At 16.2% G+C, this 20,775-nt stretch overlaps 3 protein-coding genes across 3 annotated transcripts; 1 reads left to right on the top strand and 2 right to left on the bottom strand.

Annotated features, from left to right (window-relative positions):
• Nucleotides 1-458: 458 nt before the first annotated feature.
• Nucleotides 459-12,743, top strand: PGAL8A_00312000 (hypothetical protein; the record flags this gene model as incomplete). Its single annotated transcript, XM_028672131.1, has 1 exon — nucleotides 459-12,743. One exon carries the CDS (start codon nucleotides 459-461, stop codon nucleotides 12,741-12,743), a length of 12,285 nt encoding a protein of 4,094 aa, XP_028528715.1.
• Nucleotides 12,744-13,658: 915 nt separating this feature from the next.
• On the bottom strand, nucleotides 13,659-14,549 carry PGAL8A_00311900 (syntaxin, Qa-SNARE family, putative; the record flags this gene model as incomplete). The annotated part of the gene is made up of 1 exon (XM_028672130.1): nucleotides 13,659-14,549. The coding sequence occupies one exon, from the start codon at nucleotides 14,547-14,549 to the stop codon at nucleotides 13,659-13,661; it is 891 nt and encodes a 296-aa protein (XP_028528714.1).
• Nucleotides 14,550-17,040: 2,491 nt separating this feature from the next.
• PGAL8A_00311800 (zinc finger protein, putative) lies at nucleotides 17,041-19,383 on the bottom strand (the record flags this gene model as incomplete). The annotated part of the gene is made up of 1 exon (XM_028672129.1): nucleotides 17,041-19,383. The coding sequence occupies one exon, from the start codon at nucleotides 19,381-19,383 to the stop codon at nucleotides 17,041-17,043; it is 2,343 nt and encodes a 780-aa protein (XP_028528713.1).
• Between the last annotated feature and the right edge of the window lie 1,392 nt (nucleotides 19,384-20,775).

Raw genomic sequence — 20,775 nt, 5'->3', positions numbered from 1 at the left:
ATAGTAGAACTTTATTTTAATTATAGATTTGTTCATTTTATCTTTTTATTTTTAACTTTTTTTTTTTTTTTTTTTTTTTTTTTTATATAATTAATTTTCTTTTTAATTACTATTTTAAAATTTATGAAATTAAATATGATATTAACTATATATATAGAATTCTTTAATTTTTTTTTTTTTTTTTTTTAACTCTTCATAATTTAACAAAAAAAGTAAAAAAAAAATTTAAAGAAATGAAAATTTTTATTTTTTGTACTTAATATGATATTATTTGAAAAAAGCGTTAATTTCTATATGTTATAAAATATATATATTTTTGTATATATATTTAAATCTAAAAATGATAAATGATTACATTTCAAAAATAATATATCATTGTATTTTTTATTTATTTTATTTTTACACGTAATTAAATTTGTAATTTTTCTTTTTTACTTTATTTTGTACTTATATATAATATGAAAAATGTAAATAAGAAATATAGTGGTATTTCTCAGAATTTAACAAAAATTTTAAGCAATGTAGAAATAATTTTAAATAAAAATGCGGAAAACATATTTTATGTAAAAAATGTTATTTGTTATTTTTACTTTACTTATTACATAACGCATTCTCCTATTGATGATGATTCTTTGAGAGTATTAGAAAAGTATAAGAGAAAAACATTTTTAATATATAATGAAAGATTAAAACTAATAAGTGATGTAATTTTGTACATATTAAAGAATGACATATTCTGTTATAATAAAGTAATTTTAAATAGAGAATTTATTATTTTGGAAAATTATCAAAATGAAAATTACGTAATTGAAAATTATTTAAATAGCGTAAGGAAAGGAAAAAAGGAAATATTTTTGGATTTTTTAAAAATTAAAATAAAAAATGAGGAATTACTTCCTTTTATGGTTTTACTTTGTTGTAGTGATTATAAGTATTTAGAAAATATGTGCATTTTTATGATTATAACATTATATGTAATTTATACTTTTTTAGAAAAATATAATGTAAAAACTAAATTATTAAAGGAAGAAATGAATATTTTTCAAGTAGATAAATTATATTTATATATATCTGATAGATATAAAATGGATGGCTATTTTATGTGCACAAATAAAGTAATTAATATTGTTTTAAGCTTTTATATAAACTTACTAAATATTGGAAAAAATGAAATATTAAATATAATTAATGGGAAAGTAGTATTTGAAAATATAAATAAAAATAAAGTCAAGTATAAAAATTCTATAATTTTAAGTAGACTTATAGAATCAAGTATTGATAAAAATATAATGTATGAAAAATTACAGTTTTTATTTATAACTATTTGTAATGGATTATTATTGATTTTAGAAAATTTAGTATGTGTTAATTATTTAACTTTTGTTATTTTGGATATTTTTATACTTATTTCTAAATATTATCCCTCCTTTATAAAAAAAAACATAGAAAAGTTTATCAGTATATTTTGTAAATTTGTTTTAAATTCACAACTATTCTTTTTTTTTATTAACAAATTACAAGGAATTTTTAAAAACGAAAAATTATTAACTTTTGAAGTTTATTCTAAAACAATTAATTATATTTTAGAAAAATTAGACAAAAATTATGATAATGTTCAAGAATTATTTCTTTTATTATTTTTTTATATTATTTATATAAAGCTTTTTTTGGTTAAACTTTTAAAGAATAATACACATATTATAAATTTTTTACTTTTATCACTGAATTATTTAAATAATTATTTATGCCACCTAATAAAAATGTGGAATTTTAATTTCCCAATTTTTTTTTCTTTTAAAAAATTAATTAATGAGTATATTGAAATATATGTATTATTAATAAATAATTTTTTAAATATTGATTCTTCTATATTTTCTGAAAAAAAAATAATAGAAGGAAATAGCTCATTAGAATATTTCATTAATGAAAATATAAAACAATCTCTAATTTATAATAAAAATATAATAAATCATAAAATGAGTATCAATATGTTGAATTTATTAGAACAGATAATTAATAAAAATGTGTATTTAGAAAAGATAAATAATTATAATATAGAGAAGAAGGAAAAGGAAAAGGAAAAGATGGAGGATATATGTAACAATATTCTGAAAATCGAAAAAACAAATCATGAAAAAGAGTGTATAAATGAATATACGAAACGAAATGTAGATTATAAAGATTCATATAACCTTAAAGATGAAGATAAGATTGATTATTTCAAAAATGATTATAGTGATATTTTAAAAATTTGTAAAATCATACTAAAAGATTTTTCGGAAATTATAATAGCATGTGTTTATAAAATGAAGGATAAAAAAAAATTAATTGAAATTGTTATAAGTAATTTTAAGAAAATAAATAATGTAAATAAACATTTCTTAAAATTTTATTTTATTAATATTATATTACCTTTTAAAAAATTTTTTAATGATGATTATATAAAAAATAGACTATTTTACATTTATAGTTTTATTTTAAGAAAATTAAAAATTGAGGAAATAAAAGCATACATTTTCAGTGAAATTATATTCTTAAATTACTCTATTTTTAATATATTAAATACGATAAAGTATTCTCCATTTCTTTTCTATTATTTAGAATATAATAAAAATAAGATTGACGTCACCTTTTTTAATGATTCCATATTTAAGGGAGATTATAATGCTTATTTTCGTAAATTTTATAGGAACAATTTAGACTATTTTTTTTTAATCGTAAATTCTTGTAAAAAGGAATACTATTTATTACCAATAATAATATATAACATTTATATTTTTTATGAGATTACTATAAACATTTCTGAATATTTTCAATATGATAAGGCTTATTTAAATAATTTTTTATATTATTATAATTGCAATAATTTAATAAAACTTTTTTTATTGTTTTTAAAGATATTGAGAATAATATACAATGAAAAAAACAGCTTTTTAAAATTGGAAGATAATTTAAGAAATGATCAAATAATTTTTTATTTCTTAAAAAAATTTTTTAATTTAAAAGACTTCAATAGTTTTTTTATAAACTTTTTTGTTGACTTATATTTATTTTATAAATCTTATAAAAGCCTTTTTTTTGTACATATTTTTTTTCAAAATTTTGATAGAAGCTTATACTTTTCATTCTTAAAACAATTTTTTAAATTTCCTTTTTTCTTATTTCAAGAAGAGAAATATTTAAAAGAAAAAAATAACAATGATATATATGATATTCATTGTAATTTTATATCAACAATTCAAAAAAATTCAAGTTACGTTGTGAAATGCAAAGATTTCAATAATTTTGTAGAGTATCAGGAACAAAATGTAAATAAGAAAATATCTCAATATATAGAGAATAATGAGAATAGAAAAAAAAAAAAAAAATCAATGTATGGAAAAATGAATAATAGTGATATTGAAAATTATAAAAACATTGATAAAAGTAATGAGACTAATGAAAATTCATGCATCATTAGCTTTGATAATTGTAAAATTTATCCAGAAGAAAAAAACAAAAAATATATAAATGTGAATAAACAAAATGTGAGAAACTATTTTTTAATAAATATAATTAATAATATTTTTGATGAATTAAGTAGTTTCATTTTACAAGATAATTTTTACGAAATAATTAAAGATAATAATGAAAAAATATATATAGAAAAAAATTATAAAAAAAATAAAATTCATATCTTTATTTTAACATTATTGAAAACAGATATATTAAATAGAAATTTTAAAAGAATAAAAAAATATAATTTAAATGTTAATGATTTTTTTTTTTATTTTATATTAGAAAAGAATTCTTATATTTTTAATTGTCTACTTTCCAAATCATCTATTCATGCGTATAAAGTATCAAAATTTTATAAAGATTGCCTTTCATATTTTAAAATTAACATAGAAGATATTTTAAAAAAAAGGTATTCAGGAGAACATTTATTCATGGAAAACAGAAATGTAAGGAAAAAGGATTTATTTAATGAACTAAAACTTTTCATAAAAGAATTTAACAATTTAAATTTATTTAAAAATTATAAAAAGTTAAAAAAATCATATAATATATATAGAAATGAAAAATATCATGAAGAAAGAAATGACATTTCTCACGATGAAACGAAGCTAAAATGGGTAATTGAATATATTATTAAACAAAAAGAAACAAAAAAAGAATCAAATTTAATAAATAAAAATCATATAGTTAATTATGATGTTTATAATATTAATTTATTATTTGTTGGTTACTGTTTAATTTTAAATTGTTTAAAATATAAATCAAAAAATAAAAAAGAGTCATTTCTTATGTTAGCAAATATGTTTGATATGTTTTTGAGTAAATTAAAAAATCCTAATAATTTAAAAGAAAATGCTTGTTTATTAAAAAATGCTCAACATTTGATTGATTTGATATATATAATGGATGCATATCAGTTAAAAATTACTAATAAATTAATAACAATTATTAATGATAGAAACAATTTTTACAGTAATTCAAATATTAGTGTGTTTTTACATAATAAATTAGAAACATATAAAAAAAATTATTTAGATAAATATTTTTCTACTAATCTTTATACCTTTTATTTAAATCACGTAAATATTTACAACTGCTGGAAAAAATTAACAATTTTTAAAAATATAATATCTAATGATAATTTTTTATATTTTAATACATCTTATATTTTTTCAATATTTGATCAAATACTAAATGATTTAATAGAAAACTTAACAAATCAAATATCCCAAAGAGAAGTAAACTTAAATACAGTTGTTAATTATGAAAATACAAAAGAATGCAATGATGATTTATATAAAATTATAGATAATTTTATACACATTATATATATCAACAATATTTTAACTTTTATATCTGTTTATTCAAAAGAATCCTTTTACATTTATTCTCTATTTGATTTTTACATTAAAATGAAGTCTTTTTTGAAAGAAATATTTAAAGAAAATTATAAAAGTTATGATCATAATAATAGGGGGAATATTTTAATGCATAATTTTAATAAGGAAAGTAAAAGTGATAAAAATAAAAAGTATAGCAATAATAGTACTGAAGATAGTAACATTAAACTCCAAAGTAAAAGAGATGATAAAATAAATATTAAAAATAATAATATAGATAACAACAGTTATTTTAATAAAAATGATAGTAATATAAATGAACACATTTGCTACACTTTAATTTCACATTTCCCTTTTTGCTTAATAAATATAAATGAAATTATAAATTTATATATTGATTTTATAAATAACAACTTTTTTAATATTGTTAATTATCTTGAAAATAATAAAAAAGTATTAACTTTAATTTCTAGTTGCCAGTTTTTTAAAAATAATGAGAGTAATAATAATAATAATAATAATGATGAAATATCAAAATATTATGGAAATTTAATATTGTGTAATACGTATTTTTTTAAGAGTATAATTTATATATATATGCAGAGTTGCATATATTTAAATAACCCACAACATATTTATAATTTTTTAAAAAATATTACTAGTATAAATAAAAATATATTAAGTATGAATATAATAAAATATTTATTAGGCATATTTTTTTTAAAAAATAAAGATTTTTATTTTTGTAGGATGTTTATAGAAAATGCTTTGTATGATTTAGAAGAAAAAAATAATGAAAGAAATTTTATTTATGATTTAAATTCATATGATGATTTAATAAATTTATATTTTATGAATGTTTCATTTTGTGATAATAAGAGGAAATTAAGAAATTTATGTGATAATTTGAATAAAACTATATTCTTACACACAAATCATGTAGATAATAAAAATGACTTTTTAAATCTTATTATAAATTATTATGACTATAATTTATCTATGATGCATAATTCAAAGTATGATATAAATGATTCTTCCTTTTATAATTTTGAAGACGTTAAAAAAAAAGAACAAGTTTTACAGAGTTATGAGAATTTTCATAAGAATAATAATATTGACAGTGATGATATTAATCATAGTTTTAATAAAAATATATCAAATGTAAAATTAAAAAATAATTCTATCTATAATGATATATTAGAAAAAAATGCTTTATTTGTTATCAAAAACATTAATAAAAACAAACTAGTTCATGAATATGATGAAAAATCAGAAAAGGCGAAATTTCTGTTTTATAACTTTAATAAATACTTAAAGAAAAACTCCTTTTATTGTTATGAGTTTTATATAAGAAAAAAATTATTCACTGGTTATATGAATAACGAAAATAAAATAAATGTATTAAGAAAAAAAAATAAATTTTGTTATACTAATAATATAAATCTATATAACACAGATTATTTGAAAGAAGATTTTATGAACAACAGTATATACAAATATTTTTCTTATAGAAACAGAAAAGATATTTTGATATTTTTTTTGATAAATAATATATTCAATTTTTATAAAAAAAAAAATAATTTTTTTTCTATATATTTATTAATAAAAAATAATTACAAATATAAAAAATATATAGAAAATAATAAATTGTTTTTTTCAATTATTAATAATAATCACTTAAATAACTTTTCTATAAAATACAAATTAAAAAATCTTGAGGTATCAAATAAATTATTATATCACCATATATTTGTAAAAGAGAGATCTTTTTTAAACAAACCAATTTTTAAATATGACAATGAAAATGAGTGTGTATTAGATAATGATATTGATATTAATTATTCTAAAATGAATGAAAATTATTTAAATTTTATATTCCATGTGTTAAATAAGAGAAATTATTATGAAAATACCAATTTTAGAGAACATATTGAATATATAAATAATATGAAAAATGAAAATAACACCTTTTTATATAATAATTATGAAGATAATATTTTTAAACATTTATATAATGAGTATATGAATGAAGAATATTTAATAATCAATGAAATTGAAAAAAAAAAAATGAATGTTCATTATTCTTATTGGAATAATAGTTTCAAAAACAATTTATTTTTATTGAAGATATATTATGAATTATATGTATCCAAAACAAAAGGAAAAATGCAGAAAAAGTGTAATGAATATATAGACATTTCTTACTTAGTAGAATTGAAAAAAATTAGAAAGTTAATTATTAAATTTAGTAATTGCAAACAAAAATTTTATGATTGGAACTACATAAAATCTTATTTATATGATAAAAAAAAGGATAATAGTTCATATATTGATATAATTTTAAATCATTTATTATTTTTACAATATACAAAAACATTATTTTTATATAATTCAATTAATTCTATGATAAATTCTTTTGATTATTCTTTTAATTCTAATGTAAACCAAAAAAATAGTGATGGTTCTATTTATCTAAAAAATAATTTTAAAATAAAAAATAAATTATTATTTCTATTTAAAAACATATTTATATTTTATCATGAAAAGGAAATTTTAAAAAAAATGTTATTAAGTAGCATTCAAACAAGGAATGTTGAAATATTATCTCAAGAGATATATGAAATTGGATTAAAAAATAAAAGTATACCAAAAATATGTGAAAAAGAAGGAGTAAAATATATACACAATGAATGCCATAATAATTTTATTTATGATTGTAATATAATCGATAAAAATGATGAGAAAAATGTAATAAAAAAAAATGAAATAGAAGACAATTTTGTAATAAACTCTGCAACAAATTATGATTTATGTATTTATGATTTCATTATAAAAATTCCTATTTATATGTATGCCTTAATTTATAGAAATATACTAAATTACTTTTTTGAAAAAAATGAAGATTTAAATTTAAAAAGAATAATTTTTTTTTTGTTTCTTCATTTATACAAAAAAATACCAGAAATCATTACCATTCATTTAACTGCTTTTTATAAAATGTTTATTTATGATAAATATAAAAAAATTTTTAATGAAAATTTTTTTTCTCTACTTTATAAAAAACAGAATAATCTTATGAATAAAAATGACTATCAAGAGAGAAATATTTATAACGATAAATTTCATATAGCAAATACTTTATATGAAAAAAGTGCAATAAGTAATGAACAAGAGAAAATAATAAATGAATTTGAAAATATGGAAAAACATTTAACAACTTGTGTTCATTATAATAATAGTGAAAAAGAAGATAAATTTTCAGATATACATATTGATTCAAATTCAAAAGAAAGTGAAGAAAAACATAACATATTACATGATTATTTTATAACTTGTAATAATGTTACAGTCATACAATTTTTTAATAAGATAAAAGATTCAAATTTTTTATTTTGCTTAGATTTTAACGATAATATAACAAGTTTGTTAAATTCATTTGAATTAATTTTTTCTAGGATTTTTCAAATATTATTATCTTATGTAAAGCATTTAATGAATATTTATATTAAAAATATGCAATTTCCTTCTTTAAAAACTGAAGAAATGCAACATTCATTAAATTCAAGTCAAACAGAAAAGGATTTATCAGATGATAATGAAACTGTAAAATGTGAATTAAATAATTTGTGGAAAAATAAATTTTTATTCCTTTTAATTTTCCTAAACGAGTTAGTTTTATATTTGAATGATGAATGTGAAAACAATAATATTTTTCTTAATTATTTTTTTTTCCATATGCATTTAATGTCAGAGTTTTCTAATATTACTAATATAAATTTTTACATAAAAAATTTGATTGAAGAAGAATTAAGAAAAATATATATAGTATTCATAGATTTCTATTGTTATTTATATATTAAGAAGAAAATTAAATTAATTAAAGATATAAAAGTTAGTATAAAAAAACATATTCTCATAACACAAAATATAGATATTCCTGAATTTAATATAAAACATTTTGAGGAACTAAAACAGTTTTTATTTAATTTTAATAATTTTTTATATAAAATTATTGAAAATAACAAAGTTCTTGACTTAAAAAATTGTTTCTTTAGCGATTTTATAGAATATAAATCTTCCACAAAAAATTCAGAACTTATTAACTTATTCTTAGAAGAAAAAACATGCTATGATATGATAGCTTATAATAAAATAATTAATTTTAGAAATGAAGTTTATACAATTAAAATAAATAATCCTATGAAAATTATCACAATTATTTTTCAAAATGGTAATATAAATTCATATATAATTAAATATGGAGAAGATTTAAGAATAAATAAATATATATCAGATTTTTTTGATTTCACATTTCATTTAATAAATAAAAAAAAGTTTTACAAGAATTCTTTATGTGATAAATTTTTATATAATAATATTTTTCATTCAAATAAAGTTCTGAAAAATATGATTATGCGAGAAGAGGAAATATTTTTTGATTTTAGTAAATGTATCACTGTAAATTCATCCGATATAATATATTTATCCAATATAATAGGTTTAATAAAAAAAAATAAAAATGTAATATCTGTTTTATCTTTAATCAATGATGAAAATAAGAAAAATTTTAATGAAAATTACAATGAAAAATTTGCAAAAAAGATAAAAAAGTATGAAGAAGAAAAAATGAATCAAATAAAAAGCAGTGTTTATAGTGAACAAAAAATGGTATTTGAAAATGGAAAAAATGAAATAGAAAAAATTGATAAGTATGTGAGTATTAAAAACAAGAAAATAACTAAAAGAGAAAAAAAAAAAATATTAAAAGAAGTTTATGAAGAATTAAAAGTTGAATATGAGAAACAAACATATAGTATTAAATTATATATACATATGTTAAGTAATAATAACAAAGAATATTTTAATAATAGAAAAAAATATACATCATCTTTAATTTTTAATAGTTGTATAAATTTTATTGCAAAGGTTGGTGATAGACATTTAAATAATATCTTATATGATTATATTAATCATGAAATTTTTAATATTGATTTAAATTTAAGTTTTCAAAAAGGGTTATATTTAACTAACCCCGAAGTAGTACCTATAAGAATAACTGATATTTTCTGGAAAGCAACTATATTTAATTTTTCTAATTCTACTTTTATTTATAATTTAAATAAAATATCATCTATCATTTATCAATACAAAAACTATTATTTAAATAATTTTTTCCAATTCTTTTTTTATCCCTTTTATTACCATAAAAATAGAAATTTCTTTCAAATATTACAGTTTAATCACTCATTAAAAAGTAATTGTTCTATTACTAATTATGTAGAAAAAAAGTGTTCATTACAAAACATTAATGATTTGTTATTTTTTATTTATTCTATGATCAAATGTTTTAATAGTATATATATGAATCACAGTTTTATAATTAACAATATAAATAAATTTAAGAAAATTATACCCTCTCATATTCACCCTATGTATTATAATAATATAAAACTAAAAAACAAAATAGGTAATTTAATAAATAATCGATTATATTACTTTCATTATAGAAAAATTATAAATTCTTCTAATAATTACATGAATCAAATATTTTGTAAGATATTTTATTTGATAAATAATTACAAATATGTTAAAAAGAAAAACACAATGGAGGAAACTCAACAAAATATATTTGATAAAGAAAATGAGAGAACAAAGAAGGAAACAAAAAATATGATAATCAATATAAATCATGAAATTAAGTGCCTATATAATTATCCATATGTACTTAGTAACTCAATTAACAGTAATGATAAAAATTATGATGAAAATTTAAATGAAAGTAACAAGGATATTTTATATATAGACCATAAAAATAATATGAAAAATCTTTTTAAAAAAGTACCTCTATATCATTTAAATAAATTACATAAATTGTTACAATTAAAAGAAATAAATAAATTATATTTATTAAAAATTGAAAAGTGTATAAAAAAATTATTTGTAATTTATAACCAAAATTATTTAATAAATAAAACAATAAACAAGAAATTCCACACAGCGAAAGATTGCATTATAGAATGTTTAAAAATCAACAAAACAAATATAAGCAATGAATCGTTAACAGAAATAAATAACATTTTATATGATAATTTTTTGATAATAGAAAATATTGTAAATAAAAATATGAAGACACATTTCATTTATATATATTTCATTTCTTATATGTTTTATATTTTTTCAATTGACTTAAAAAAAATTATGAAAATTTATATATCTCATAAAAGAAATTCTTTAAAATATTTTATGAAAGAATCCTTTTTCTTTCCTCAAGTAAAAAGAAGTTGTTTAAGAAAAATAATAATAAACACTAGTAAGTATTTATATAATTTAAAAAATAACAATATTTTTTACTATTTATCAATTGAAGATAATAAAATTAAAAATGATAATAACGACTTACAGAAACAAACTCACAAATATTCAAAAAATGATGATAATACTGACATAAATTTCTTAAACACGAAGGAATATGAAAAAATAAAAAATTACTTAATTATTATTAATGAAAATATAACAAATATAAGTAAAGTTTATAATATGATTAAAAAAAAATATACAGATATATTAAATTCAATAATAATTTATTCGACATTATTTATATTTTTGTATTTGAAAAATATTGATTTAAAAATGGAAGAAAAAGAAAAGATATTTTATTCTCATTATAGAAATTTTAATTTAAAATATGATTTTTTTTATGCATATTTATTTAATTCTCCTTTAGAAAATAACACATATGTGTATTATGTTTCTTTTAAAATTTTATATATATTGAAATATATACAATATTTTTTACAAAATAATTATTATAAATATTACTTAAGTATACTATTATGCCTAGAAAAAAATAAAAAAACAAAAAAGTGTATATATATTAATAATAATAATAATAGGAATAATGAAAATATAAAAGTAGGAATTAGACAAAAAATATATAATACATTTTATGAGTTAAAAAAAGCGAAAACAAAAATTGATGTAAAAAAAAAAAAAAAAAAATGTTTTAGATTTACTCATAAAATTATTATAAAAAGCAATATAAGGCGTTATGCTAGCTCTCATTACAAAAATAGGAACCTCCTAAATTATTTTAACTTTTTAATTTATTTATTGAGTAGAAATAATTTCAAAAAGAATATCATGAAGCAAATAAACAATTTTTATAAATATATGATTATTTTTCAAAATATAAAAATAAACAATAAGAAGAAAATTAATATTGTATATGCTTACAACAAAATAGTTGAAATGTACCGTTTTTATGATATAAATATATATTATAAGAAAAATATAATTGATATATATAGAGATAAAAATTTGTATTTTTATAAACCATTTTATGACTCAAAAATGTTTTTACATGATGATAATGAATTAGACCTCTCGGAAAATTCTGATGATAGTATTACTTTTAATGAACAAAATAAGTTGTTAAAATTTCACAAAAGTATATATTATAGCAATCATAAATTTAAAAAAATAAAAGAACTTAAAAATAAGAAGGAAAATAGAAAAAATTGTGTAATTCAAAAAACAAAAATGAATATAAAACCTTTTGAAAAGTTTCAAAGAATTAATAAATTACATAAAGAAATAGATGAAGAGAAATTATATTATAATGAGTTAAATATGCTGTATTATATGAAACATTTTGAAAGTAATAACGATGTTCATTTTTTTAATCAAAAAATTTATTACAACGAAAAAGATTGTGATATTTTATTATCATCTAAAAACTTAATTTCTTCTATTTATTATGCACAAAATGATTTAATGAAAAAAAGTAGGAAACCTGCTAATTTACATTTTTTAAGAAAAAGCAATTTATTTCAACAAGTTTTTTACGTGTCTAAATCACCAAATTATTTATCTAAAATATATCAAGGATGGGCACCATGGTTGTAGTTTTTTTTTTTTTTTTTTTTTTTATATTTCATATATTTATTAATTCCGTAGATACACTTTATTTAATTTTTAAATTTTGTTTAAATATTATTAATTTTTTTTTTTTTTTTTTTAATTTCATTTAAAGTTATAATTTTTTTAATGTGTTACTTTTTAATATGTTTTTTTTTTATTATGATTATATTTCATTTTTTAAATTCATTTCTTTAATTTATGGAAAACAAAAATAGTTAATAGCTATTTTATGCATAAATTATGATAGTTATAGAATGTTCATTATGCTTTAAATCTTTGGTGCTAAAAAAATATATTTAGCAACTATTTTATAGATGTGAGTTTTTATTATTTATTTGATTTGATTTTTTTTTTTTTTTTTTTTTTTGACAAATTTAATTTAAAAAATATATGTAAATAATTCATAAAAACCTAATGTTTTTAATAAGTAATACAAAAAAAGAAAATTTTTAAAATTTATGAAAATAAATATATATAAATTTTTTAATTTTTTATTTGCTCTTTGCATATTACAAAAAAAAAAAAAAAAAAGAAATGTGTATAAATAAAAACTACAAAGATATTAAAAATTTGTTAAATTAACATAAAAAATAAATGATTAAAAATAATAAAAACAAAAAACATAGAAAAAGAAAAAGAATAAAAAATTTAAATACATCTCATTATTATATACATAAAAACAAATATGTTCTATTTTATTTTATTATATTTTTTATGGAATACTAATATATACAATTAACTTGAAATGAATCGAACAAAATAATAGTAATTTTTTTTTTTTTTTAATACTTTATTATTTAAAAAAAAAAAAAAAAATTATATGTGCAAAATATTGTAAAAAATAATTTTACCTTTTTAATATATAAAATTATAAATTAGGTAATTATAATAAGTAGTATATTAAGTAAAAAAGGAAAAATGAAGTAATTTAAAATAAATAAAATAAATAAATATCAAAAGAGTTACAACAGCTAAAAACCATGAAAATTTTTGTTGTTTTACATTATGATATGTTTTTTTTAACTCTTTTGCACTATTAAAAGTATTTATACTAGTTTCATAAACATTATTATTCAAAATTTCAATATTTTCTTTTTGCGTAAATACAAGATTTGCTAAATCTTTAAAAACTTCTTGTGCTTGTGCCACTTGACCTTGTATTTTTTTTATTCCTTCAAATCGTTCTTTAGCTATCTCATTTTCAATTAAAAAATCATTTTCACTAAATTGATCTAATTCATAATCAAATGCATTAGATGATTCAATGAAATCATCATTATTAACATAACTTTTATCAACATTTAAAATAAAATTATCATTAGCAAAATCGCTTGAAACAAATTTATTACTTTTTTTTTTTTTTAAAGGATTATTTATATTATTATAATTCATTTCACCATTTTCTATATTGGGTAATTCATTTGCTGCCTTTTTTACGTTTACAGATATATTTTCTAATTTATTCACCTCATTTTTAAAATGAATATTTAATTTTTCAAAAATATATTTTTTTTTCTGTTTCTCAAATGGATTCCCTGCAAATTTGATTTCCCATTCTCGAAATAAACTTTCTGTTTCTACTACCTTAACATATATTTGTTGTATTTCTTCATGTAATGCTTCTATAATTCTTTTAGATATTAAATTATTTTTTAAGTTTTCTAAATTTTCTTCAGCATATATCATGTTTTTTTTAATTAGTAAAATATTATCTTTTATTTTCTTTTCGTGATCATCTGCCTTTTCCTCTATATTTGATATATGCCCGCTTTCATAATTTTTGTATGACATTTTATTCCTATAATCAAAATAAAAGTTTTAAAAAAAAAAAAAGATTATCCTTATGATACAAAAGCATGAAGATAAAATAAAACATGCACATATTATCCCTCTTTAGAAGGCAACATAATTCATATACTTGTAAAATGGATAATAATTCACGAAAAAAAACAATAAAAAAAAATTAACAAGATATAAAATAAAATTACTAAATTTAATATGTATATATATATATATATATATGTATATATTTATTTAATTAAAATACTTATCAAAATTAAATTTTTTTTTTTTTTTTTTTTTGATATTATGTAAAAATAAAATATATAAATAAAACAAAAGAAAGAAAAATATTCATAAAATATTATGCGTAAAGGTTTATTAAAAAAAATTATATGCAATTATAAAATAATTGAATTTCTACATTTTAACTTTTTGTATTAAAAAAAAAAAAATTCATATATTTGAAATGAAGAAAAAAAATATGATTTACTTAGATAAAAGTAGTAAAACGTTTAAAAAAAATAAAATAAAATAACTCAACAGATAAACAACAAATTAACACATAAAAAATTATTATTATGTAAAGCATAATAATATAAAAAATTACACTTAAAAAATATTAAATACTATAATAATTAAAAAAAAAAAAAAAAAAAAAAAAGATAATTATTATATATGTACATTAAGTGCTTATAAGTTAATAATAATATTTTCTTTACACTTTTTACAAATATATTAATATTATTTTATTATAACAATTGTTAATTAAAAGTTCTTAAATAACCATATGAATATTTTCTATAGTAATATGAAAAAATGAGAATTAAATATTTAGTATTATCGAAATTACTATTATACGTATATTTTCCGTGTACTTATAAATTAATAAGAACTAAAGTTGAGAATATTTTATAATTTACATTTTAAAATTAAAAATAATCTATAAATTTTTTATATTACAAAGTTATATTATGGAAAAAAATAAATTTGCATAATTCAAAGATTATTTTAAGACTAAAATTTAAATAATCATACAAATAGGTTTATATTATTTATACTATTTTTAACTTAAAAAAAAAAAATATATTTTTTAACTGCACATAATTGTATACCAAAAAAAGAGATAAAATGTAATTCTTAAAAACTTATTTTTTCTTTTTTTTTATTTAGTTATAATTTATAAAAATGTTAGAAGTTCATATATTATAAGAATTATACTAATTCTCCTTTATTATCCAATTAACTTTTTAAAATTAAAAAGTTAAATATAAATCGAAAATATTAATTTTTTTTAAGGTATATAAAAAAAATATATACACACCTAACAGTTAATTCTTTTAAAAATAATTTTTATTCTAATATTCTATTTTTTTAATATATAGAATACGTTATATTATTTATGCATTGTTTTACTAAAAATAATGATTTATATTGATAATATAAAAAAATTCAATACAGCTCTTGTGAACAGATTTTAAATAATATTATGTATGATATATATTTCTTGATAAAATTTAAAATATTTTAAAATTATTTTGTGATAATGTTAAATCTTATAAGATTTATAACTTTTATTTTTTTTGTTATTTTTTTTTTTTAAATATATAAAAATTTTTCTTTTTAGTTTAATATAAAAATAAAAGAAAATTATTTTTTTACTTTTTTTAAATTAACAAAAAATATATATATATATTTATGTCTGTCATTTAATTGTATTATTCTTTATTTTATATCTAATTTTTTTATTAACAATAAAAATGAATTCATAATTAAGTTTATTAATTAGAAATATATAAGTTCTATTAAAAGAAAAATTTGTTTAAATAATTAAAGAATAGTAAAAAGAAAATTTAATATAACAAAAAAAAAAAAAAAAAAAAAAAAAAAAAAAAAAAAAAAATTTAAAAAAAAAAAAAAAAAAAAAAAAAAAAAAAAAAAAAAAGTAAAAAATAATAACTATAAAAAAAACAAAAATAAAAAAAAAAAAAAATGTGTAAAAAGGAGGAAATAAGTTATTAATTACACTTAATTATTTTTTCACATATTAAAAAAAAAAAAAAAAAAAAAAAAAATAGATGAATTCATAATTTTATCTATGTAAGATATTTTTCAAAATATTTTTATTATACTAAAAAAAAAAATCAACAATAATAATTGAACATACATTTTTGCTTAAAATATGAAGCAAACAACATAAAAATATAAAAAAACAACAACAAAAAAAAAAAAAAAACTATAATTTAATTCTTATTTATAAGTAAAAATTTAACTAAAGAGAAAAATTGCAAAGAATTTTATTAATAGAAAAAAGGATATATATGTAATTAAATTATATGCACAACTGGAGATTTAAACAAAGAAAGAATAAAATATAGAATGTATAATGAATAAGTAATATCATTTTGTTAATTTCGTTAAACTAATTCTTTAATAATATTATTAATTATATTTTTGTAATACATTGATTTCTGTTTATTATATTTATAATATTTTTGTTATATCAATTTAAGCTACTTAGATTAATAGATTTAGAGATATTAAAAAAATCATTATTCTTTTGATTATTTATCCAATCATGTGACAATATTGGATAAGCATATTCGTTAAAGTTTACATGATTATTCCAAATATTCTGATCATTATTTATTTCCTTTTTATATTTTGATAAATCATTATTTAATTTGTGATTATTATTATCATTCATGTAACCATTATTATTATGATTATTCTTATAATCACTATTATTAGTATTATTAATAGTATTGTTATTAAGAATATTATGATTTGTAGAATTTGCAGGTATCTTATTAAAAGTTGTTGAATATAAATTGTCATTAAATAATATGTTTTTTGTATTTAAACTATTATTAAAATTTGAAATATTAGTAAAATTACTAATTTTTTTATTTGTATAATTTTCGTTCTCATTATTTTTTAATTCATTAGAAATTATATTTCTTATCTTTTTTATAATATCTGATTTCTCATTAGAAAATTCTAATAGTTTATCTAAGTTCATACTATTATCATTTAATCCTGCGTTTTCTCTTAAATTTAATTTTGCATTTTTTTCTCTTATAATATTAGGTGTATATTTTTGCATTAAATTTAAATTATTAATATTATTAATATTATTAATATTACTAATATTCTTATTACTATGATTACTACTACTACTACTAATATTATAATCATTTCTTAAAATAACGAAATCATTTTGCCAGGAATTTATATCTTTACTTTTATTTAACTCCTCTTTTTTCATTTGTTGTAATTGCATGAGTCTTTGTTGTATATTTTGAATTTCTTGATTTTCTTGTTCTTTGTGTTGACGAGTAATGGATTTATTATTCTTTTTTTGGGAAAACTCTTCTGATTCTTTTGTTTGATGATTATCGTAAGGAAAAGATTTAGATTTTGCAAAGGTAAAATTTTCATCATAATAACTTTTTTTCTTTTCTGTCTGTTCATTATTTGTGCTATTTTGTTGAAAAAACTGTTCTAAAACCTCTTCCTCTACTTTATTATTTGCCTTTTTATCTATTATATTAAATGAATTAAAATTAGGATAAATGTTTTTTAAATTTTCAAATGATTTCAGATTGCATAATAAGTTTCCACATTCTCTATTTATATCATTACTATTCTTAATAGAAAATATATCTTTATTATCATAACTGGTAGTCACATCTTTTAAACTTGGAAAAGAACTAACATTTTGTGAAATTAGAATATCATCTATTGTTTTTATAATGCTATTAAAATTTTCATCAATTCTCGTTGTATCATCAAAAGATGACATCATATTTTCATTTCTCTTTTGATTAGAAATTAAAACCTTTTCATTATTGTCATCAAGAAATAAATATTTTGTTAAATCTTCACTATTCATTTTACTGTTAGTTTCTGTTATGCTACTTCCAAAAGAAGTTTTATTTTTTTGTTCCTCTTGTTCTTGTTCTTGTTCTAGTATTATATTTACTTGATCCTTTCTTAATGACTCTTTTAAAAGATTATTTTCATTCAACAAATATTTAATAACCTTTGTATATTTATCATTATTTTCTATAAAGGTAGATAAAGTCATATTTTCAATTTTATCAATAACTTCTTTAATAGAGTTTGAATTTTTTTTATCACAAAATGTTAAACCATTTCCTGTTATCTCGCTATTAATTATTTCATTTTTATCTTCAAAAAAATTTTTATTTAAATTGAAACTTCCTACTTTATTTTTTTCTTTTGTTTTTTCTTTATCACTATTGTTTTTTTTTAACATAAAAACTTCTCTGCTTTTATCAAATGAAGAAACGTTTGTAGTTTCCATGGAGCAATTAATTGAATAATCGCATGTGTTAAAAGAATTTGTTGAAGATGTTCCTTGCTTTATATCACAAATGCTGATTTTATTTTTATTTTTTTTTATATGTTTTGCATTTTCTAATAAATCTATATCTTCATTTGTTTTTATATCTTCACTTCCATGAGCAAATCTACATTTATTGCCATTAAAACATTTCCCTTTACCCCAAAAACTACAAATCGTAGATTTATATGTAGCTAAATGAACACTAGGTTTCAACGTATTAATATCATGTGCAAATTTACAATTTACATTACGGCAAGGTATTTTTTTTTTTATATAATCACACAGTTTGGTATTTCTTAAATCTGGCATAGGTTTTAATTCATCTATACTGTGAGCATAATGGCAATTTGATTCATTAAGACAATAATTTTTATTTTTTTGAAAAGGACACATTTTTGTTTTGAAAAATTGTTGTTTTATAAGTGACAACGTTTCAGATTGAATCTGTGGTGTATTCTTATGTTTTTCATTCATCTTTTAACTTAAAAAAAAAAAAAAAAAAGGAATTTCAAATAATTTATAGATAATTTATTAGTATCTAAAAACAAACAAACAAAAAAAAAAAAAAAAAAAAAAAAAAAAAAGTTAAATTATACTTTATAAAAAAAAAATAAATCACATAATTCTACTATAAAATTATATATCAGGGTTAAAATTATTAAATTAAAAAAAATAACCTTTTATATCATAAAAAATAATATACATATTTATATATATATATATATATTTAATTTATAAAAGTAGTTAAAATTTATGTACACATCTTTCCTTCTTTTTTATAAAATAAAATGTTTTATATATAATGTAAAATTCAGTCAAAAAAACAAATATTAATATGAAAATAATTTAATGATTTTTTTAATAACAAAAAGAGAAAACATAAAAAAAAAGCTGAAAGAAAAAAAAGAAAAAAATTAAAACAAATAATTAAATAATAGATCAAAATTAATAAAATTATTGTGTATAAAACAAAATTAAATCATAATTGTCAATATAAAAAAAATAATCTTCCTATAAAATAAAAAACAAAATAATTACATTGACAAAATGGTTTTGATAGTTCATCATTAAAAATTACATAAAAGTGTAATTTTTATACTATAAAATATTATTATATATAATTCTTTTTTTTTTTTAACATTTTATGTAAATATATGTATGTATAAAAAAACAGTAACATCGGTAAAAAATAAATTAGTATAAAAAAAAAAAAAAGTAAAATAAAGTAAAATAAAACAACAATGTATAGTAGACAATACTTAATAATTCATTTAATACATCTATACATGTATTTTTTATAATTGTAAAAAAAAGTTAATCATATAAAAAATAAATCAACTATAAACAAATAAAAAGATAAAAAAAAAAAAAAAAAATTTTAATTGTAGATTTATAATATAAATGAGCTAATAACTTTTAATATATGAATATATTCATATCTTTTACACGTATTTATGCTTTTTTTTTTTTTTTTTTTTTTTTTTATATACATAATTGAAATAAATAATTTTACAATATTTTTAAAAAAAATTTATGCACAAGCACTTTTGTATTTCATAATCTTTACAATATATATTTTTACAACATTATGTCTTATTTATTTTTTTATTCGTTTATTTTTTTTTTTTTTTTTTTTTTTTTTTTTTTTTTTTTTTTTTTTTTTTTTTTTTTTTTTTTGAGTTATTTTAAATTTTTTTATACACTATATCTATATATATATATATTTTTTTATAGACAATTTATTTATATTTTTTTAAGGTTAAGAAAGAAATATAAAGCAAAAAGGAAAAATATAAAAGAAAAAAAAAATTATGTGTGTAATTAGATACCAGTGATATTTTTATATTTTAGATAAAAAAAAAAAAA

Source organism: Plasmodium gallinaceum (assembly GCF_900005855.1).
Source record: "Plasmodium gallinaceum strain 8A genome assembly, contig: PGAL8A_v1_87, whole genome shotgun sequence".
NCBI classification, from domain to species: Eukaryota; Apicomplexa; class Aconoidasida; order Haemosporida; family Plasmodiidae; genus Plasmodium; species Plasmodium gallinaceum.
The sequence above is the reverse complement of the archived record's forward strand: the minus strand, read 5'-3'. Positions and strand labels throughout refer to the sequence as shown.